At 33.9% G+C, this 24,591-nt stretch overlaps 1 protein-coding gene across 4 annotated transcripts in view; it reads left to right on the forward strand.

The window, feature by feature from the left end:
* S2P (membrane-bound transcription factor site-2 protease) overlaps positions 1-24,591 on the forward strand; it is a 56,903-nt gene that overhangs the window by 14,678 nt on the left and 17,634 nt on the right. For 2 of the 4 annotated variants that reach the window (XM_085807625.1, XM_085807623.1), the window contains exons 4-6: positions 353-599; positions 7,991-8,171; positions 8,251-8,318. In XM_085807625.1, the coding sequence (XP_085663751.1) occupies positions 353-599; positions 7,991-8,171; positions 8,251-8,318 (496 nt within the window). Of the gene's footprint in view, positions 1-352; positions 600-7,990; positions 8,172-8,250; positions 8,319-19,572; positions 19,920-19,950; positions 20,145-24,591 lie in introns of those variants that run through there. The other 2 variants (XM_085807624.1, XM_085807626.1) reach the window with 2 other exon arrangements.

The raw sequence follows: 24,591 nt of genomic DNA on the forward strand, positions 1-24,591 counted from the left end.
ATGATTCATTGCATAAATGTTTGATATAAATAAACAAGAGGGTACTGAAATTTAAGTTTGCTAAGGGTTAAAATTTTATATGCAGGTTTAGTATAACTGCTTAGATTGTTGTTACCCTGACAGCTGCATACATCAAGATCCAACTGCACATTCATTAAAAATTGGCATAAAACGAAATGGAACTTCAAAACTCAAGTATTATAAATATAAACTATTTTTGCTTAAATTAAGTTCAGTGAAATATTTAGATTGATCATTTACATACTGACATTAATAAATGTATGTTTATATGTATTGTAATGGGTTGGATTGGTGTTTATCTGTGTGCTGATGTAAATCTTTAATTTTTCAGGGAGAGGATTTTAATAGAATGCTGTGGTTTCAAAATTTACTTAGTTTTACCAATGGCATATATTGCTGTCGACAATGAACAGTTATTGCAGTTATCGTATTGGCAACAAATCCGTATCTATTCAGCTGGTATCTGGCATAATATTGTTTTATCCATATTCGCCATTCTTCTTCTTGTCTCCAATACTATTTTACTGGCTCCAGTATTTCAGAAAGGAAATGGACTTACTGTTCTTCATGTTGAGCAGGTAATTGTGGCTCTGCATAAGTGTATTTTTTCTTTTTTAACATGAACAAATTAATAAACATTAATAATTTTCTCTGTCATTGTATAGTATTACACTATGTAGTGACAAGATTCACATAATATATGTTAATATCCAACTCAAATGATGAAGGGTAATAAAGGTAAGTTTTTATTTTTAGCTGTATTTTATGAAATTAAATCTAAGTTGTAATCCTTTTTCACGAAGAGATATTTAAACATCAAAATGTGAAACCATTATAAACATACAGGAGACATGTAGTTGGCTTTATTGCTGTCAGCTTTCTTGAATCATGCATTTAGTGAAAGCTGGTGTTTGCTTTGAGGTTTAGGTGAAATTTATAAATGACTGTTTTAAATTATACTGGATTCTGTTAAAATTACATTGCCATGAGAACGGAAAATACCTTAGATATTCATTTTAGATTCCTTATGTATGAAAGCATTAAAATTTCAAGTATGTAAATTTAAAACTTTTAATGAAGATGACATCATTCAAGTTTCAGGTGCATTGAGAAAACAGAATGTGCTATGATCAGCAGAGAATATAGCCACCATCAACAACAGTGAGCACTGCTGTACGGCACTGGTTCTTAACCTAAAGTTTAAGGAAGTATTTTCATGGATGCGAAGGAAGTTTTTAAATTTTCAGTGGAATTATGCCTACTACATTTTCCTCTTGCTTTTTTGAATGACCAATGAGGCAAGTCACGCTTTGGCAGAAATATGGTTCAGAGTACAAGATCCAGAATTGTCAAGACTTGCAATTTTGAATTTTAGGTCATCAGTTTAAGTCTAGTAAAATGGTACGTAGACATGGCAGCATTGGGACTTCACTTATTGTTTAGGTCAGCGGTGCTGACCCTCCAGCACCAGTCCAACCACACTGGCAAAAGTTTTAGAATGTATAGGAGCCTGAACAGCAAAATTAGGGATTGCAAAATTTTTGGAGTTTCAGCGAGACATGTGGCAGCAAATTTTTTAGAAATTAGAAAGATACCAGTCAGTAGAATACCCACAGAAATTGCACTGGGGGGGGAGCAAAATGCTTATTGTTAGCTCTGTCCCCTCCCTTCCCCACAAAGATTGAAGAACCAGAAGTCTGGTTCTTGCCAATATCAGTATGTCCATCACTGTATTGTTATTGGCCACTATGGGATTCCCTACTCAACAGGTGTTTGGAACCGACATGCATTAATCTCATTTGGAAGAAAAATCACATTAATGGCACACCTGCTTCCTTTTGTTGAGTGTTATAATCTTTATTTATAGATTTTGTAAAGAGGGGAAATTTTTTAATTACTTTATTTATTCATTTATTTTTTGGCTGGTGGTCCAGAGTTCTGGATATCAGATCATGCTGAATTTCGGACTTTCCACTGTATGTCTATTGTTTCTGATTGTTCTTGTTAGAATCCTGTGTTATTTGAGTATTATGTGTTGCAAATTCTGGAAAGCCGCTCATACATTTTGTGGTTTGCAGTAATTTTCCTTATATATTTGTAGAAACAGAATTCTTTTCTTTTTGCTTTATTTACTGCTTTATCCGAGGTTCGAATCCCTCGAACGGGCTGGCTGCGTGGGTGTTTTCGTGGTTTTCTCCATGTGTAACCTGTATACGAACCAGTTTCACCTAGAAAGTCCTCCACGAAGGCATCCCTCCCCTTAGGCAGATAGCCCTCGAGGCTTTGCTGTAATTAAATAACCTATTTACTGCTTTATCTCCTGTAGGCAGACAGAATTTATTTTTATTCCTTCTTAGTCTGTTCTGATTTAGAACTGAATCTTGCTTGAATTTTGTTTTGTGAAGTAAACAGAAGCAATCAATTGATTGCATAAAGGTTTTTGCAAATTTTGAAAAGTTATAATTATTGATTGTAATAACTCTCATTCTGTGAAAAAATAACAATGAAAGTGCAATTATATTACATATAGATTCATGGTACAACAGAATTAAATCATATTCTCTGAGCTCACTGCATTACACTGTGTTGCAAAATACTGTACTATATCAAAGTTGTTTGTAGTACATTTTAACAATCACAGGGTGCCACATTACTTGGAAAACCAGAAAAAGACAGGAAATTCAAAAATTTACCAAAAAAATGGGGACATTAAATATTTCAGTCAAAATCTGGAAAAGTCAGGGAATTTCATATGGCTATCCTCCCAAAAAGCAAGTTTTGCACTAACGTTGGAAGCAATCACTTTCTTGGCGAATTATCTATCGCGTAAGCATCATTTGACCAGCTGGCATAGAGCCAATTTTTGCAGCTCCAGTTAAATTGTGTTTTAGAAAGGCAATGCAAGTTTCTAGCAACTTTGTAATGCTGTACTCTTTTTGGGAGCCTGCCTGAATCCGCACCACAGAAATCATTCCATGCATCTACGGGAGAAGCAACATTTCTTGAATAAGCTGTATTACCTGGAAGCTTGCTAATTATATTCCTTGAAGGTTTCCTAACATTTTGCCAGTATTTTTTCTCCTGCCATTTTGTAACTTTATCTTAACAATATAAAAATCGGTTGTTGACAATGAACTTCCATATTCTGTTTCTATCTCAATTTTGTAATTGGGTGAGAATCATAATTGTTACAGTATTCAGTCCTTCTTCAGAGGTAACTCCACCATCAGATATAGGTTTGTCATCACTAGAAACAGTCTCGATAAGGTGTTGAAAATATTTATTTTCTTCATTGTAATTCAAATAGTGTGTCATAATTCACTAAGCTGACAGAAAAAAAGGAAAGATCTGACTGACGCAAGGACTAGAATGGGTATGACATACCCCCAACACCTGTATCTCAAAATCTATTTTTAGGGCTCAACTAGTTTGCTGAAAGAATGTGACTTACAGCTACATGAAATTCTGGCTTAATCAGATAAGAATAAAGTAACAAAAACCTTGAATGAAAATGGATCGGTCATGCCATACCCAGTCCCTAGTCCCCAGTCCCCAGTGGCCCTAATGGTTAAAGTCCCCCTAGTGGCCACAGTTGAATAAATCAAAATGAAACTCAAGGTATAAGGGTTAGCAAGTATGTGCTAAAGAGTAATGTGAAAAAACAGCATTCAAACTCTCATGATGATGATTACAGCAAATAAGTTTTAAAACTTTCTTATAACAATACCTATTTCTTCAGATCATAATGTGATTAACATAGTACAAAAACAGCAAATAACATTAGAATAATACCTGTAGTTAATAAAATGCTTGCATACTAGCATTGGAAAAGAAAGATCATATGCAGGCATGTAAGCTCTGCTAATTTTTATGACAGTACATAAACATAAACATACAGTGCAGAAAATAAACAGGTAATAAATAGTCATAAAACAGGTAATAATAGTCCAAGCTAGTATCATCTTTTGTGATTTGTCTGTTCAATGGTAGTCACTTGGGTTGTGTGATTGGTGCCTATGATTTTATGCAACAAACATGCAATTTTCTTGCAGTGCTGCAAATTATGTGTGTCGACAGTATTGCATATCGCCTTCTGTTGTGTGTCATTCCCATTCTTCCTCTTTACCAAAACTCTTGCATTGCCATTTTTTAAAGCACCATTAAATTACATTTTTCATTCTGATGATGGCATTAACCGCTTCCCTTACAAATTTTTTTTTGAAAAAAATTGCAAAAAATCATCACATTTTTTTATTTTATTATTAAATACAACAAAACGAAACAAATCAAAATATGTAGATTTTAAGTTGAATTTTTAATTTTTTTGAAGGTGTAAAAGCATTTATTTTTAATATTAGTTTACTATCCCGAGTTATCTCGGGCAAACGAAAAAAGTTAAGTATTAATCTTTGTGTGATAGTTTTTGAAATAAGGGACAACACAGAGTGATACTTGACGTTCTACACTGGTATCTGGTCTCTTTTCTTATTGGCTTATCGCTGGAATCTCTTTCACAGGAGCACAGAGTACACTGTCTCGTTGGATTTTTATTTATTTTTTTATTTTTATTTATTTATTTATTTATTTTTTTATTTTCTTCCCCACCTTTTCATAATCACTATCTGAAAAATCATCGCTTTTGCTATCTTTCATTATCGCCATTATTTTATTTTTTTCCAACGCATGCATCCTTCTTTATACATTACTAATCCACAAGCCAACGTATACTATACAATAGGGAAACACGTGACCAGTCCCTCCAAAAGAACCCCGCAACCAACAAAATTTGGCAAACTGCCAATCAAAGCTAAATATTTCCTTCCATTTCCTCCAGCCGAGTAAAACCGTTATAAAAGAAATCATACTAACAAATTCTGCTTCATCCGAGTTTTCTCGGGATAATAATTAACTGCAATATTTACGAACTCGAGATAACTCGGGATAATCAGGCAAGCAGTTAAAATGCTAGAAAATTAAGTGTTGGTATCAGAGATTTGTGGCTTTGGCAACTAATGTTGAAAACTAAATTATGATTAGAAACAGCATGAATTGTAAACAAAGAGCTAAGTTTATTGCTTTTTATTTTCCAGCTATCGAAATGCAACGCTACTAGAATAGCAACGTTTGGAAACAAAAACCTCGCAATCAGAACTAGTTGCCATTCAGCATAAAGAAATTTAAATATAAATATGAACTACTTGTTGCCATTCAGCATAAAAAATATAAATATGAATAATTAACAAAATATTAAAATTAATTTTATAAAATAATTAAACAAATGAACAAATATATAAGATAAAAAAATAATTATTTCTCTTGCAATAACTAGGCCACTACAGATTTTTAAAATTTAATTGCTGTTATAATTCTAAGAGCTGTGTTGTTGTTATCCACATCATTCCCAATATCAGTCTTTGTAACCCTTACATCTTGAATTACACTTGGACTCATTTAACCTTGCTGTCATTAAGGCTGAAAAGTTATTTTATAGCCATCCTGTACTTTTCACTCAATTGTTCCCAGAAAGGACTATATGTAAATATTTCAATGTGAAATCTCTTGATCTCACTTTTTGTTTTACTTCATGATTGTAGTACAATCATTTAAGAAGAATGTTGGTCTGAGTAGCTCAGAAGCTGGGTGAAATTTGCCTTGTTTTCTATGCAGTGAGTTGCATTCCTTATTTTTCAGATGCTTTTGAAAGCAAGTTTGAGAAGTAGATATAATCTGCGTTATTGTGGCCATTTATTTCATTGTGTGTTTATTAGACTGTTAGCTAGATAGAATTTCTGCATTTTTAATAAACTGTTAGCTAACTGAGAAGCAGACAACACTAAAATCCCAAATGAACTGGTTGTTTGGCAATAGGTTTAGATCAGCTAATTTTCTAAGTTGGTGGATTTTGCTTTGCTGAACATTTGGTATTAAAGATGAAAAATTATTCATATGTTTTTCCTTGAATGAGTATGTATGAATAGAAATGTTTCAGGTTGTGCTGAGAATAATGCTAGTTAATATTTATTATTCAGTTTTTAACTAATCAGTGCATTTAAATTACCAAATAAGTGTTATCAGTTTGTTTCTTATGTGTTGAACAGATGTTTTAGTTATCTTTATGCATAAACATTCATGAATCTTTCCTGCTCATATTTTAGCTACAAATTAATTTCAAGGTCTAGGTTAAGATTTGCCTCTCCCCTTTGCATGTATGTTTTCAAGTATGTTATTAATGCAAATTTCATCTATGTACTTCTATAAAGTACAAACCACTAAACACTAAATATATGTTCTGGGTTCAATTTGCAGGAGTAGGATAGGTTTGCTACTTTTCTTTTCATGCTTAAAGCAGCTTTGAGGAGATCCCTTTCTAGGTGGGTAACGTTTGAAAATTACAGTATAAAGTCCGTAATCCGGAATGATCTACAATCTGGACCTCAAAGCCACAAAAGTTTTTTTTTTTTTTTTTTTATCCTTTACGCATGCGTGTAAAGAATGCACATACATTGCGCACCCTATACTTCCACAGTTGTAACACCTTGGTTCTTTACTCTTATTAGGTATAGCGCTGCTTTAGTTTGTGTGTTAGTACTTGAATAACCCTTATTATTCGTATCTGGAACGTGGATTTTCTCATAAATTTTTAATTTCTCTGTGAATTCAGAAATAGTTTTACACCCATACAAAATAATTTTGTTACTACTCTTATCGGATATCCCATTGATTACATAATCAAGAATTGATGAATCATCAACAGAAATGCGACTGGCTATTTCACACTTGGCAATTAAATATTCAGAAAGGGATTCACCAGGTTTTAAGTGTCGTTTAAGTCCAGACATAGTCTAAATGAACCGCATTTTTTTTCTACTTAGCACGATATTACATGCGTAATCAGAACATCTTGGCTTAATGATTTGTTTCTCTAACCATTCCGAAATCTGTTTATCAATTTCACGCTGCTCTTGGGGGGGGGGGGACGTCTCGGCGCGCAATGAACTGGAAGTTGATCTGTCAGCACTATCCTCATCTTCAGGGTAGATGTTTTTATTTTATTCGGCTTATAATTCCTTGCTAAGTGTAGTATTTCATCTCGATGTACTCATCTTTGATATAATTTAAATAAATTTCCTTGTCATTATAAATATCACGAATACACATCAAATAGTTTTCTGGTTGCAATTTTCTAATTTCGACTATGCTTAATGTATTCTTTATGCATGCGCGCATTGAAAGAAGTGTTTAATAAAGTAAACAAATAAATATTAAGCTTTTTTTTTGTAAAATTTGATTCCCTTTAAATCGTTATTGCTCTTTATTTCATAAGTTATGGTTTCATATTTTTAATTGTATAATTTCTGCATGCCATTTTACCAGATTTTAATTGATTATCTATAATTCAGAAAAACCCCTAATCCGGAATCGCTGAAGTCCCGACGAGTCCGGATTACGGACTTTGTACTGTATACTATAAGTTATGCACTGTTTCAGTGAGACACTTCTCTGTGAAGAAATTTTAATGCGTATTTTCAACTTCATGCTAATTTTGGTTTCCGTGACTATTTTGATTAGTGTTTTATATGTAATTTATATGACTTTTATGACAAAAATTGCAAAAGTAAAGGCTACATAACACAGCACTTTTTCCACTTGTTTGAATGGAGCTACTGGTAGGTAAATGGAGAATGTAATTTCAATAAAAGTTCCATAACCAAATTTACTAAAATTGATCTCCTTTTGCTTAAAATTTGCTTACATTTCAATTTAACTAAAGTTGAAGTATAATTGAAGCTTTTATATCAATTTACTGATAAATATGGTTCACTGTTAATGATGGCTATATATTTGATCATCAAGGAAATAATTGTGTTAAATTTTTTATGTTGCATTTTTCTAGTTTTATTAGTGTCAATATGTTGAAAACTGACATCTCTTTAAGAGATATGTAGTGAATACTCTGATCTGTTCTCAGCATTCAAGTGCATCACAGCCAGCTGGATTTTCAAAAGGGGATCAGATTTTATCCATAAATAATTGTATATTGTATGACGCTGAATCTTGGAGTAAATGCTTACAGATACTAAATTACTCTCCTCAACAAGGTTTTTGTGCTTTAGATGATTTCATTTTACAAGAAAATTCAGCACTTGAAGGTACCTTTTTTTCACTATTTTTAATATTCTCATAACATTATTTAATGTTACAGTATCATTGTATTCATATCTGTTGCAGGTAGCAAAAGTTTGAACTGCTGTGGTAGTGATTCTCGTCGTCTGTGTTTTCAATACCTAAATTCAAAGGTTACTGTTTGCTTATTTATTAAGTAGTTATAACTAAATTTTCATATTAGTTTGATATTAAGGAACTTTTAGTCACGCTCTTTGTGTGTGTTTCTTTATTTGTCTTTGAAGCAGAAATTGTATCTTGTAACTTTTTATATAAAATAAGTTAAGTTTTACCTCAGTTGGAGTGTTTTTAACTAATTTTGTGTGAAATATTTAAATAGTTCTTATATAAATCTTGGGTTTTTTTTATTGGTTAAGTTATTAATTTTAATGCATTTCAGTATTTAATAGAAAATGGTTTTTATTGCTTAGTCTGAATCAGTTTTAAAGTAGCATAATGTACTGTTCATATTTTTCATGAAGTGAGATTTTACTGAATTCAACTTTATTTCAAATTCCTGCATTTTAAAAATATCAAGTTCAATTTAGGTCCCAGCTTTATAACACATTTTAGTGTATTGATTTTAATTAATTATCCAGTTCTGAAAATTAATAGCAAATGCTTTACAAAGCAGCATGTTAATAAAATGATCTTAAGTCAGGTAAAACAAATGTTGGTATGTATCCTCTCCCCAAAGTTCAAAATCATAATTTGACTTTTATGATTAAATTAACACCAGTATGTTCACATACTAAATTACTGCTGATGAATTCCTAAAATGAACCTTAAATTAAACAAGAACTAAGTGCAGTTATGTGTACTAAAGAGAGGGAATAGTTCTTTTTCTGTTCCAGTATATGTTTTGACATAAAATAAGACTTTTCGAAAATTACATGCTGATATTTTTTCATATTTTGATCTTATGCCTCAGATGCCAAATTTTGTAAAATTGTACAAATAATCTTGTATTTATTTGCATTTGATGGTTGGCACCAATTCTCAACTTGGTGTGAAGATTAGTTTCACTTAATAAGCTTCTAATTTATATTAACCCTGACTTCTTTTAATTCTTCAGTCAATGAACCACGTATTGATTTTGTAGGAAATTTAAAGATTAACTTATTCATTATGTAGTTTAATGGCAAAAGTAGTTAAAATGCCAGAGAAATAATTAAACGTTAGTTTAGAGAAAAAATATAGTGTTCTGTTGTGTAGAGAAGTTTAACTCAATGTCCTTCAGATCTTACTAAACTCACAAGTAAGTTATTGCTTGAGGCTGAGTTACAGTGACAAAGTCTGGAGAAGATTACTGTAACCTTTTTATCAAACTCTTTAAATAAACTCTGAAGATGTGCTCTTTCTCTTGTGCTATACAGTAAACCCCACCACTTCTGGTTATTTAAAATAACATAAAATTGAAAATTTAAATTCAAGTAATGTAGTCTGAGACTATACGCAAAACTGTCAAGCTGGCTCAAGTTATCAACAGCGTATATTTAAACGTTGGCTAGCAAAATAACTGAAGCTGGAATGAACTTGGACAGAGCTGATGATAGTATGCAACAAACTGGAAGGAAGGTTGCAAAAGCTCTATTCTAAAACATTCAAATCATCAGCCTAAATATTCAATCTGCTAATTTTCATTCTGGTGAGGACTACTGAAAGAAAAAGTTGTATTCAAGTTTCAGATCATAATAACTGGTTAATTAATTAACATAAAATCCTGTTTTCCCCAACCAGAATTTAAACAAATCAAAAACAAAGGTCTTAAATGACCTTCGATAAGATTTTAAATTCTGAAATCTAAATACATGAGCCAGCTGTTATAAAAACTCATTTGAGTTTTTATGGTTAAATTTACATTCTACAAAATTTCTTTTGAGTTTACATATATAGATCCATAGCAGATTTTTCTCTTATCTCCTTTCATAATTCTGGAAGGAAAAGTATTTAAGCTACAAAATATGCACGCGCAAGAATAACATTTAATAATTCACATTTTCTCTCTTAAACTCTTTCTCGCCTTGTTCTCCAGCTGTGTGTTGGGTGAAATAGTTTGTGCATATTGAAATGTTTCAACTATTATATATTAACCAACTTCATAGTTGGAAAGATTACACACACTGGACCTCAATGACACCATATTTCAAAATCTATACCTAATGTTCTAGACTTAAATTTCATTTAACTTTATAAGTTTTGATTGTAGAGCCTAACTTTAAATCAGTTCATTACCCTAAGCTAGCTTTTATACATGCTGCCAAACGCACATTTTGCTTGTACACTACATTAGTTCTTTGGTGGTCGTGTGCTTAATGCATGATATAATTAAAGAAAATAAGAGTAGACAATCTCCTATAGCAAAAGAATATATTAAGTACTAAATTACAATTTAAATTACATTGCAGAGATCAACACAGAGCTCGGAACACAGTTCATGCTACCGTCGTGTACAGTTGTCTCGCGAGAAGTCTGAGTGAGTAATGACGTCGCTTTGCTGCTCCGATTAAGAACTGGATTTTACACGTGGCGCCATCTCATGAATAGAAGTTGAAGTATCTGTCGGAACGCCACAGTACTCCCCCCCCCCAAGTACCATCGGTACGTTATAAGTACTTTGGGTTAAATTTAACCTTTCTTCCAGATCTGGTAGTTTTAGGTTGCTCTTTAACGGGATGTAAGCTTTCTTCTGGGAGTGATGTTGATGAGGAAGTTGTTGGATCTTGCATTAAAAATGCTGGTTTGAGATGATCGATTCCAATCACTGATTGTTTGCCATTGCAGATGATGGTGAAATGTCTCGGTGTTCGTTTGACAACTTTGAATGGACCATCATATGAAGGTGTTAAAGTTGGCTTAATTGCATCGTTGCGCACGAAGATGTCTCAAGCGCAGGATGTACAAAATAGCTTGGCTGGTTATGCGAAGATGCTGGGGTTGGCGAGATATTGCTCATGGTCTCACGTAAACGTTGAAGGAATGTTGGAGGGTCGATAACTGGAGTAGATTCTGGGTGAAAGAATTCACCTGGCAGACGGAGGGTTGCACCATATAACATTTCAGCACAAGTGCTACCAATGTCTTCTTTGAATGCTGTGCGAAGACCAAGCAAGACTAGGGATAAGGCTTCTGTCCAGTGTGTGCTACTGTGGCACTTCAGACCTTGTTTGAGAGGTCGGTGAAAGCGTTCCACCATCCCATTTCCAGATGGATGGTATGGTGTTGTGCGAATATGGCGAATGCCAAGAAGAGAGGTGAGGGATGCGAACAAGTGACATTGAAATTGTCGGCCTTGGTCAGTAGTGATGGTGATAGGCATGCCAAATCTTGAAAGCCACTGGGAGATGAATGCTCGAGCTACAATTTCAGCGGATATATTTTCAATAGGAATGGCTTCAGGCCATCTTGTGTACCGATCAATACAAGTGAGGAGGTAAGTGTAACCATTTGAAGGCGGTAATGGGCCAACCAAGTCTAAGTGCACATGATCAAAGCGTCTTGCTGGAAGGTTAAATTGTTGAATGGGGCTGTGAGTGTGACGGGATATTTTACACTGTTGACATCTAATACATGAACGAGTCCATTCTGTGATGTCTTGATTCATTGCTGGCCAGACAAATCTGTCTGCGATCAGCTTTTTGGTGGCACGGATTCCAGGATGTGCCAAATTGTGCAAGGCATTAAACACTTCACGTCTAAAATTGACAAGAATATAGGGACATATTCTATTGTTGTCTATGTCACAGTAAATTTTAAGCGTTGGATCAATGTGCAGTGGTTGTAACTGAAGGGAGGTTTGTGGATTTGAGATTGGGTTCTTGAGTTCCTCATCATGCAATTGAGCTTTTGCAATTTCAGAGAAATCTGGGGTAGTGAGGTTGATATTGTTTACCCGAGACAAGGCATCAGCGACACAATTATCAGTACCAGAGACATATCTGATATCTGTACTAAACTGGGCGATGAAATCCAGATGTCGAAGCTGACGAGGAGAACATGAGTCAGAGTTTTTTCTAAAAGCGAAGGTTAATGGTCGATGATTGGTGAAAATGATGAAGTCGTGTCCTTCCAAATTGTGCCGGAAGTATTTAACAGCACAGTACACAGCAAGTAGCTCCCTGTCATATGTGCTGTATTTCCTTTCTGCAGTATTAAGTTTTCTGGAGAAGAATGCCATTGGGGAAAGTCCTTTAGTGTTATGGGCTTGAAGCACTGCTCCAATGGCCGTGTCAGATGCATCTACCATTATCGAGAGCTGATCACTAGGTGAGTGATAAGAAAGTGTGGCTGCATTTGCCAGATCGTGTTTGCATTGCACGAATGCTGCAGATGCAGATTCAGTCCAAGGCACAGCTCGTTGATAGTTTTTTTTTTTTTTTTGCTATTCTTCAGAAACTCATGTAGGCAGGCTTGTGTTTTTGCAGCATTTGGCAGAAAGCGTCGGTAGAAATTTAACATTGCTAGAAAACGCTTCAGTTCAGAGATGGTTTTGGGCTGAGGTAGGTCGTTGATTGCTTTGACTCTTTCCGGTAAAGGTTTGACTCAATTCTGGGTGATAAGACATCCAAGAAAGGAAACTGAGGGTTGATCAAGTACACATTTGGATGGATTTAGTTTTAATCCATGATCTTTAAGGCGAGTGAAAATCTGACGCAGATGTTGAAAATGTTCTTCCGCATCTGTAGATGCAACCAGGATATCATCAAAATATGGGATGCAGAAATCGAGGAAAGACAGTACTTGGTGTATGAAACGCTAAAATGTTTGGCCAGCATTGCAAAGGCCAAATGGCATATATAAGTACTCAAAGAGACCAAATGGTGTAGTCACTGCGGTCTTGGGCACATCTTCAGCATGCACTGGGATCTGATGATATGCTCTGGCAAGATCAAGGGTAGAAAATATGTTTGTTCCATGAAAAAGATGGGTACAGTCTTGGATATGTGGGATTGGATATCTGTCAGGGACTGTGACGGCATTAAGTCGACGCTAATCTCCACAAGGCCGCCAGTCACCATTAGACTTTTTAACCATGTGAAGTGGACTGGCCCATGGACTTTTAGATGGGCGAATGGTTCCCTGTGCTAGCATGAATTCAAATTCTTTGCGAGCAGCTTTTAGCATCTCTGGAGAAAGATGACGAGGCTTGGAAAATACAGGTGGGCCATGTGTTTCAATGTGATGATACACTTCTGGCTGATGAGTATGCTGCCCTGATTTGGATGGGTTTAAAATGTCAGGGAATTCTGCTAATAGCCGATGAAACCGTGTGCTGCCCGATACAATATTATGTTGGTAGGTACGTTCGATATGTGAGAAGCTTGGCCCTGTGATGTCAGCTGAGTTGTAGCATCAATTAAGCAATTATTCTTGACATCCACTAGAAGGTGGAAATGTGTCAAGAAGTCGACACCAATAATTGCTTGAGTTACATCCGCAATAATAAAAGGCCAGTTGAAAGTCCGGCGCAAGTTTAAATCAAGTGTCAATAGTTTGATGCCATAGGTTGCAATTTGGGTACCATTGGCTGCAGTACAAGTTTATTAAGTTGGTGAGCATTTGTTTTAGTTCTCGGGAGCACTGATATGTCAGCTCCAGTATCTACTAGAAAACATAACTGAGTTGAACGATCAGCCAGTACTATTCTGTCGATGTGGCGGACATTCTGTTGGCCAGCAGAAGACCGCCCATTTAGTTTCCCGCTTGGTCAAAAGTGCATGGAGGGGCACACTTGCAAGCTTGAGCGCCAAAATTCATATGATAAAAACATATGCCACCTGTGGGTTCTTTGTACTGCGTTCGAGTATTGTGACGAGATCGACTCCTGCTTCGGGTACGAAATTTATTACGTGGGCCCTGATTTGATCAATTGTATCTCTGTGAAGCATGAAGACTTGTAGAGAGTTCAGATACTTTTTTGGTCAATTTAGCCACTTGTTGTTCGAGGGATGAACTGGAAGCTGCAGCATTAGCAGCACTGACATAAGCTGGAGTAACAAGTTCATTAATTTTGTCAGCCATTGCTGCTAAACGGGTTAGATCTTCATTGGAAGCAGCAAGAATTATTTGTATGTTATTAGGGAGACGCGAAAGCCATAGTGACTTCAACAAGTCTTCACTAAAATGGCTTCCTGCCAGATCACGCATTCGTGACAGCAAGTATGAAGGTCGCTGATCTCCAAGTTCAAGTCCTTGTAGTAAAGTACGTATTTTTGAAGATTCACTTTCTGAATAGATTTCAAGGAGCCGCTGTTTCAGTTTGGAATATTTATCACAATCAGGTGGTTTGAGAATTAAGTCATGCACTGAATTCAGAATATCAGACTCAATTGCTGCAACTACATGGTTGAATTTTGTAGAATCCTCACTAATGCGAGCGATAGAAAATTGTGCTTCGATCTGAGCAAACCACAATGAGGGATTGTTTTTCCAGAAAGGCGGTGGCTTCACCGCAACGCGTGTGATTTGTGGCTCTGGTGGAATATCGTCGGGCACACTGATAGATAATTTTCACTTTAATTAATAAACACTTAACGGCACAAATATCGTAGCATGAGGATACACTATTGATATTTTACCATGATAACAATAAATATTTTAACCATTTGCAGAAAAAATTTACGTAATGATACACACACAAATAAGACAGGGTCAGCAATTACACACACAAATAATATTTTACCGAAATGCATTTGAAAAGAAACCCCTATTTCAGAAAAAAAAATGATGCGTTTATTTTGTATTGTGCACACACAAAATCACCACTTCACACTGCTAAGGCACTTTCGAAGGAAAAAGAAAATCACTCCTGTAGCACATGGAAAAAAAATTCACTACTTTCGAACACTGAGGGAAGAATTTTGCCATAGCACGTTGCAGAAAAATTACTGATGTAGCACATTTAGCGAAAATCACTATTGTGTCACACTTGTCACAAAAGTTGAATGATCGAAGAATTATTGCACGACTGGCGAAGTCAGTGGAATGGAACAGATCACATTGATGATTTGCTGAAGCTCCTTGCGATGATATGCAAGACTTTGAAAAAAACACAAGCAATATATATCAATACTTCTAGAAATAATTGAAGGGGTACGTTGTAGCATACGTTTAATGTCCATATTCGTTGTTATTTTTAGTCAGTTCTTCAGAATGCCTTGGATGCACGTGGCTTAGGATCGTTGAAAATCCATTGTCAGTAGCGTGCTCAGTCAAAAGGTCACCACTTTTGGTGGTCTTGTGCTTAATGCATGATATAATTAAAGAAAATAAGAGTAGACAATCTCCTATAACAAAAGAATATATTAAGTACTAAATTACAATTTAAATTACATTGCAGAGATCAACACAGAGCTCGGAACACAGTTCATGCTACCGTCGCGTACAGTTGTCTCACGAGAAGTCTGAGTGAGTAATGACATCGCTTTGCTGCTCCGGTACTAGACATCATTCAACATACTACAACTCAAAAGATTACTTAATTTAAACATTGCTTAGATATGTACAATAATTGTTATTTGTTTTGCATTCCTACCAAAATGTTCTACTCGTTGCAGTCTTTTGGATCAATATAACATGATTATGTTTGACACATAAACATAAAGTAGATCAGTGCATCAACAAAATATGTTCTTTGCTATATTTAACTTATCCTCGCTTGAAATAATACAAAAGTATACTAGTAACTTTGTACACATATTTTAACATACATACAATAAACTTCAAGAATTTATTTATCTTTTGTTTTTGTCAAAGTCACCCTTTCTCTTTTCCACAAATTTGCTCCGAGGTGGGTAGGTCACAGTTTTACCATTCTTTCTTTTAGTGTAAGGTCCTTCTTGTAATACCCCCGCCAGCAAATGCGCGGTAAAATCGCTGAACACTGGTAGTTCTGACCTGGGTTCGAATCCAGGTGAACGCACTGGCTGCATGGGCTTTTTTGTAGTTTTCCCCATGTGTAACATGTATACAAGACAGTTTCCATAAAAAAAGTCCTCCACAAAGGTGTGCCTCCCCTTAGGCAGATAGCCATAGTGCTTTGTCGTAATAAACTAAGCCAAAAAAAACCTTGTAACATAGACACCACTGCTGAATCAACTGACCTTTCTAATAGGTGGGCACTGTTCAAACCAGGTTATTCCTGTAATACAAACCTTATGATCTGCTTATCAGTTTGCTCATAATATTATTAATCTGATCCATGTTTGCTCTTACTCATGCACCATTCTTTCTTAGGTACAAAATTATTTCCCTGATTCTCTTGGTTAAAAAAGGGACATTGAATCTTTTATAAAACTTCTCCACTTTTCCTTCTGGTGCCTAGAAAAATCAGTGCTTTATGTTTAAAACTTTGTAGAGTTGTTTTTGTTACTGAAAGCAAAATGTCATGTCAACCCTACATACATGTCCCTACTACATGTCAAACATAAAATCTTTAAAGGTGGATGAATACATTAAACAGAAAAGTTTACTTGCCAAATTAAATTTAGGTATCCTTGCTGAGGTAAAAACAACTGTGTATTAGGAACTCGATATAGTTATCTAAACTAAATTGGGTACTTAAAGAAATATCTGATGTGGACAATGCATTTCCAAACACACACATATTTCTTGTTTATGCTTGTTATAGCACAAATGTAGTGCTGAGAATAATCTATTTGAGTGTTGATATCAGCTAAATTAATACATCTAACAACAATATAACATTTTTGTTGTTAGATATTGACAACAAGGATCTGCTATTGTTAGATATTTTTTGTTAGACTAACTACATATATAAATTGTTATTACATACGTAGTTAGATTTTATTTATTGAAAATTAATCTCTTTAAAATTTCTCAAAACATGAGTATTTTGATAATTTAAAATGCTTTGGTAATTGCAAGTATATGACTATGGCCAACAATTGTGAAAATAAGGGCCGTGTAAGGGGTGGGCATATATATATGTTTCTCTGTGTGTGTGTAAGATATCAAAATATGAAGAAAAAAAATATATTACCAATTTTAAACTTAATTGAAATGGTTCTTTAATTCTTTCGCATCGAGAGAGGGCAAAATCTCAATTCCCCAAACATCGAAAACGCCGGTATCTAAGAATTTCTCCTGGAATGCTTTTCCTTCCCCCATGACAAGTTGAATACTCCAGCGCTAACAATAGCCTTACTTAAGTAAAGCGAGAACTTCTTTCTTCGATGCTTTGACACTGTGTGAAGTTCCCCCTTGGGACGGGATTGCAACTTTGGGCATCAAAAGCTAAACACTGACAGTAAACAAAGGAAACAAGGAAGCTACTTTTAGTAGCTTCAAAAGAATGATTGACACGGGATTTAACAACACCTGAAAGCAATGAATAATGCAGTAACGTGATGGGGGAAAGCACTGGGTAGGAAATTATTCAGGCGTTTCGGGCGTCCAGCCGATGTTGGGGCGACTTCGATGCGAAAGAGTTAAATTCTTAATTTTAATTGCACTCACCCCCTCTTCAAGGCTTCATATTGTAACGTGTTATATTCTTTCCCTGCAGTAACCACTGCAGTGCTTACAATGTGTCCCTTAAAGGCCATTCCCACTGGGGTTTATCTGAGCTTATGTAGACAACTAACGTAGCCAACCCATCTCCAAAACCAGTTTTTTCCCATAGGGCAGCAAGCTGAAAAATCTGAACTGCAAGCATAGCAGAGCCATTCGATACATGGAACTGACTCAGATAAACCCCAGTGGTTACCCCAATTAGCTCAGATAAACCCCAGTGGTTACCCCAATTAGCTCAGATAAACCCCAGTGGGAACAGCCCGTTAGCCTCTACTAACTATTCTCCCTTACATACGTAATTGAGTATAAAAATTTGTGGTGTGCTTTGCACCCATAGTGTTCCACCAGTTAAGAAAGGTATTAAGAAATTCGTCATCCAAAAATAAATGATATTTAACTACCAAGCTGGTTGTCTGATTCTTCCAAAACTCCATCTGGTCATCCACTACACTGCAGTTTCCAGTAATATAAGTAGCAGTTTTTCAACCTTGATTAAAAAGTGAAATTAGTGCCTTCCTTAATCAAGCTGTCATCTAATATCAAGTTATCTATAATGAAGTAAATTGTCTGGATACGAATCTCTGCCACTAACACCAGTGGATAAAGTATTAGCAAACTCAAAATTAAAAACTCAAAAAATTGACATGATGGTAGGGAAACATGTCAATTCCAGAGTCAAGAGTTTGAGAAGGAAGTGAATATAAACTTTGAGGCATTATGAAAAAATATTCATTTCTTCACATATAATTATGATTTTTATTTATTTAATTTTTTATATAATGGAGTGAGGTTTAAACTTTTTTTAATAGGATGGGATGTTTTTGTGCAGTTCATAAAGACCAGTTGCCTTTAAACAAGGAACAGAAGTTTTTTAGAAGTAAATGCAGAGCATTCCATTAACCACTGGTGAATTCATGCATGAATTTGTTAATGTAGATTTGCCCATAAGATAGATGTGTTAGTATTTAGAGAAGGCTGTGGGGTCTTCCAGTTTTATAAAAAAATAAGTATATTAGACATATCTTTTTAATAATAATAAATAGCAAAATGTCAGTAAAACTACTGCAAATGATGTTAGATGGAATGAAAATTAGTTATAAATTCTTGAAATATAGTACAGAAATTATGTACAGTAACTAATGGATGTATTCATAATTTTTATACAGTACAATGTCCGTAATCTGGACTCATCAAGACTTCAGCGATTCCGGATTAAGGGTTTTTCCAGATTCCAGAAATTATACAATTAAAAATATGAAACCATAATTTATGAAATGAAGAGCAATTATGATCTACAGGGTATCAAAATTTACCAAAAAAAAAAAAGCTTAATATTTATTTGTTTACTTTATTAAACATTTCTTTCAATGTAACTTGTTTAAGTTGGTTCGTTTTTTGTGCTAAATGTGCATGCATAAACAAGAAACGCGCATGCATAAAGCATACAACAACAAAAAAAAAAAAAAGTTTGTGGCTTTGAGATCCGGATTATAGATCATTCCGAATAATGGACGTCCAGATTACAGACTTTGTACCGTATTTATAATAATGTGTGAAAATTTTTAAAAGGCCTTTCCTAAATAAATATCATTATAAAGGTTTTAAGCCTTAATTGTAGCAGTTTTATTCCAAATTTGACTTTTTCTTTCAATTTGGTTTCTTTTTATCTAAAAGTTTTATTTAGTTATATTGTAGGCTAATGTAAAATTATTGTTTACCATATTTCTAAGATATAATTTGATTACACAAGTTACTCGTTTTAACTTGAAATTAAATTTTTGCATATGTATATTTTATTATGACTACATACTATAATGAATTTGATGGCCATAAAATTTTTTTTATTATATACAGTGCTAAAAGTCAGTTAACTTGTGACATAGAATGGCTATTTCTATGTTCACTTGTATTCAAGCATCCCACAGCCATCAGCAGGGAGTTATGCTGATTTGTTTTTTGAAGACCTGCCCACTTTGATCAAAGTTAACTATTGCATTTTTTCAATTCTGTATATTATTTATTACATCACTGTACAATAAGAAAATTTGGTTTGGGTTTGTAATAAATTATATTTTAGTGATTTTCAAATTGGAAAAATTAATTTACCAAATGTAATTTTGTTCTAGTATTTCTAAATTACTTCTTGAAGCCATCTGTTTGTTTTCTCATTGAAAGTGTAAATACTGTACAAAATTTCTCCTATGCTAACACAGAATTGTTTCTTCCCAAAAGCCTTTTCTCCCACCAAGCCTTTTTCATCTTGAAGTGGGATCAATAAGATCAAAATCCGAAGAAAAATTTATTACCAAATTGAACTTAATTGGATAACTTAATTCTCCTAGTGATTAAGAACCCATTAAGAAGATATGTACTAAGAAATTTGTTATCTAAAAATAAATTATGTTTAACTACCAAGCTGGTCATCCTACTTCCAAAATTCCATCCGTTCATCCCCAACACTACAATTTCCAGTAATCATTTTTCATTATTTTTTTTAACTGCACTTTTTTCAGTTTTTATGGATTTCTCTATGTGTAATGTGTGTATGATCTGTTTCCCTTAGAAAGGCATTTACAAAAGCATTCCTGCCCTTAGGCAGATAGCCCTTGAATTCTTTGCTATAATGAAATAAACCAAACCTATTCTCCTGCCAGATATCTTATATACCAGGTACCAAAGTTCTTCGGCTGTGAATTTACATATTGCCATGTTCAGATTTAAACCAGAAATAAAAAAATTTCGTGGCAGATGTCATTGCACTTATCAATTGTGGTAGTTGTGATATTTTGCCATCTAGATATATGAATGTTGACTTTTCAGGTACAGGTTTTAGGGTTATGTCCATTACTCTTTGAAATGTCGTGGTAGCCCTGCATAGGCCGTACAGTATTCTGCATAATGCATGAATTATTGATTTGAAAATAAATGCAGGTTTTGGCATATCTTCCAGTTTTGCACATATCTGGCAATATCAGGCATGGTCGTATATTTTCTAGATTTAATTTTCCTTATTATTTCTTCAATTATTTGTAAGAGGTAGACTGGATATTTTATTATGCTGTTTAGTTTTTTTTTTTTTTTTTTTTTTTTTTTTTTTTTCCAACCAATAGAAAATAACAAAGCCTTAAAATCAGTGAGAGGAAAATTATTCTTTCTTCTGTTTAGCAGTATGAGGCTAGCACATGAACTAGTAGGATTATTTTGTTTTTCACATTTTCAAAATGTGCCTTTCTTTTTCTTTGTGGTAGAGTTTCACTCTGTGGGAGGTTATTTTCTAGTTTGATCGAGTGGTTAATCATATGGATTAAGCCTGGGATAACATCAAATAAATATGAAAATTTTCTTACAGTCTGCTGCAACTCTATTTTTTCTTCTGGGTGCGTAAGTCCAGAGCTGGTGGCTCTGTATCCTTCTATGTGAATTTGCTCATGTCCAATTATATTGTGGCTTCTTGAATATTAATAAACTTGCCAGCAAATTTTAAGTAATTCAACTTCAAAATCACATTTGCCTATAAATTTCTGAACAACAAAAATATGCTGTTCATTTTTAACTTGTAGAAAGTCTTTCTCCCTTTGCATTCACGGTGCAATTTTTATACTGTTATCTCCTTGTTTTTCGCTGTATCAAATGACCTTTAAGTTCTAAAAATGTTTTTAAAATGGTTTTCTGCTGAAAGCTGCTTTTTACCCTTCTGTCCAATAAGGCATCTCACAGGGTCCATTCAAGATGATTTGAATATTTCAGAGTGAAAGTCGAATTTGAGAAGCGTTTTCTTTCATCTGGGGTGACTGACCTTTCTCATGCATAGTATCGCTACCTAGTTTAAAGGTTTCTGCTTATTTGCACCTGCTTCCTTTTTATCAAAACTCAAAATCAAAACTGTAGATTTTTTTAGCTTATTTGGTTGGTTTGGGAAGTTGGTTTGAGTAATTAACAGCATGCATTAAAACACCAGCTAGCAGAATGGCTAAAGACAGAATAAGCTTAATTACCAGACAGAGCTTGTAATGGTATGTAACTGCAAGTGAAGTTGCCAGAAGCTGCAGCTTTAAAACATTCAAACCTTGACAAACCTTGGTATTTGTACCAAAACTAATTTGCATTCTGCTGAGGATTACTGAAATAAGTTTTAGTAAAAATTCTGATCATAATTAATGGTTAATTTACATAAAATCCTGTAGAAATTCCTCTAAAATTTCATTTATTTGCAAATAAAATTTTATATATAGTATCATCTGCTATTATAAACATGAAGAATCTGAATTTAGTATACAATGAAAGCTTGTCAGCTGTGGATAATCGTAAGAAATATTCTGTAAAATTAGCTTGCAAAAAAAGTATGAAATTCATTGAACATTTTCTTTAAATTTGTATTTAAACTTCTGCTGAGTTAATAATTATCAACTGAGATTTTATTTATGCATTTCTTAAACATGACTCAAAATTATATATGGTTCCAAAAAGTGTTGGGACATTTTCAAGCTTGCAATTAACAGTATACTGGAGTTAAATTAGAATATTTTAAATATTTATTTTTAATTAACTTTATTTTATTCCTTACTAATTTATGTATGAAATATATTCAAATAAAAATTTAACAATTTATTTTTAAAAAAAATTGTTCAGTGTTCCAAGAAAAGAGATTGCACAGGATTCTTCACATTGAAAAGAACTTAAAGCACTCCAAATTTTTCACATCTATAATAAGTAGTGCTTAGTGGATATGTCTTTTTCTGAGTTCCTGATCCATAACCTTTTAATTGGATGAATGCATTGCTGTTTAGTGATCACATGCATATTGACACTGATGGACATGTTGAGCAGGCCCAGTCATAAAAATTGTTCTGAAAATGGAGCTTTTTGTCCAAGAAGTTAGTTGAGTTTGCCCCATTATAGGTGAAAAATTTCTTTATGAGTCATTCCTTTTCCTTTATTAGATACTGTAAACATTTGAATATTTAAGCCAGTGGAAGTTGCAACAGGGTTTGTATATAGAGATAAAATGCATGTGGTTTGTATATAGTGGCAGAATTTTAGGATTTATTTTGGATAAAGTTACAGATTTTTTAGTTTATGTATATAAATTTTTGTGTAGTGTATTAGAATAATGTTTGAAACTTACTGTATTAATCACATTTATGCTACAACCTAACAGTTGTTTCGAAATATCATTAAATTATACAGAATATCTTCTTAAAGCACTTATTTTCTTACAAAGATGAGCATCATGTTTTTTTGTATAGAAGATAAATGAATGTGCTTTTGTGTTTCAGCATTTTGTGATGCACATTATTTTATAGCTAAGTGGCAGCAATACAACTTCAAATTTAAAGTGTTAATTACTATATTGAACATGATTGATAATCATGTGGTATGATCAGTTATCTGAAAGTCTGAGTTTTTACCTTTGAAATTTGATTCTGTATAAATTCAATATAAAAATGAAATTTCTGCATTTGATGTTCTTTCATTTGATGTAAAAATAGTGAATATGTGCCCCAAGAACCTCATTGTTAACTTAATCATCATTTTGCATACTTGGACAGAGAATCATAAATGTCTTCATTATTTTTAGTGAAAATACTAGCCACATTTTATCTAAAAATTAGCATGCCTTTGTCGTGTAACGTTAGCACGCTGGGCCGGCATTTCGGAGGTCCGTGCTTCGATTCCCGGCGAGGGCATTTGCTAATTTTTCATCTTGCCTGGTTAAAAAAAAAAAATTCCTAATGTCTCTACAGTGGCGCTCGAACTAAAAGGGTGTTGGAAGAGGATTCTCCTCACCCAGGATTTGGCAATTGGGTCTGCTAAAAACCCCAGTTGCCCTTTAAAAAGGGAATTTCTCTCGCTTTCCCAGCCTGTGTTCGTGATGTAACAGTAGCACATACATAATATATAAATGAGACTCACTGCACTCACAGCTATGCAAATAGTACAGAAATGTTTTTAAAACAAATGAGTAAAACATCCATTATTATGAATGCACCAGAAGGGGAGAGGACTGTTCAGCACAAAATTCATATGCTCACATGAGACTGATTTTTAAAATAAAACCCATAAACAGGAAAAAAAAAAAAGCTTCAACAATCATACTCTTTTAATACATTAAAATTCTTACATGCTTTGTCTCAGTAAACATGAAAAATTATCTGTACAAAATATGTCTGTGTAATTTACTTACTTTTAAACTATTTACCAAACCAGCTAAATATAGATGATGGAGATGACATGAAGATTGTAAATGCCTTCCTGTTTGCACTGCAAATACATTGCACCATTTAAAATAAAAATGCAATGCAATTACAATGCACCACGAAGACTTATTCTGGTCTCTTCATTTTCTTATAAGATCACTAAATATGTTCCTACAAAAAGAGATTTACTAAAAATTCATGTTTAACTAATACTTATTAATTTTTATTTCAATGCCAATATAACTGGGAAAATACACTATTAAAAACTACCATCATTTGCTGACTTAATTCAAAAACCTAATGAAAAATGAAATTTGTCACCAGTTAGTTCATGAAGAATTAATCACATAACTTGAATTAAAAGTTATCCATTTCACCACTAGGGAAGTGAGCAGCAATATTATTACACTGCATTATGAATACTCATTCTAGCTTCTCTAGAAATATAGTATAAATTTAAGTTTATCAAATAATTATTAATTTCTATCTTTTTTTGTGTGGGGGGGGAAGGATAAACTGCTAAAATCATTAATTACCTTCTTTTGATGATTTAATTAAATGATTGCCATAACTAAAAACGAAATGTGTCGCAAATCAGTTTTAAAGATTGATCATAACTAAGTCGAATTAAAACTTACTGAATTGCAAGTACCAAATATTTACTTACAACACGTGG

Source organism: Stegodyphus dumicola, chromosome X1, assembly GCF_044657685.1.
Source record: "Stegodyphus dumicola isolate Sdum_Otavi_A_Nest chromosome X1, ASM4465768v1".
Taxonomy (NCBI): domain Eukaryota; kingdom Metazoa; phylum Arthropoda; class Arachnida; order Araneae; family Eresidae; genus Stegodyphus; species Stegodyphus dumicola.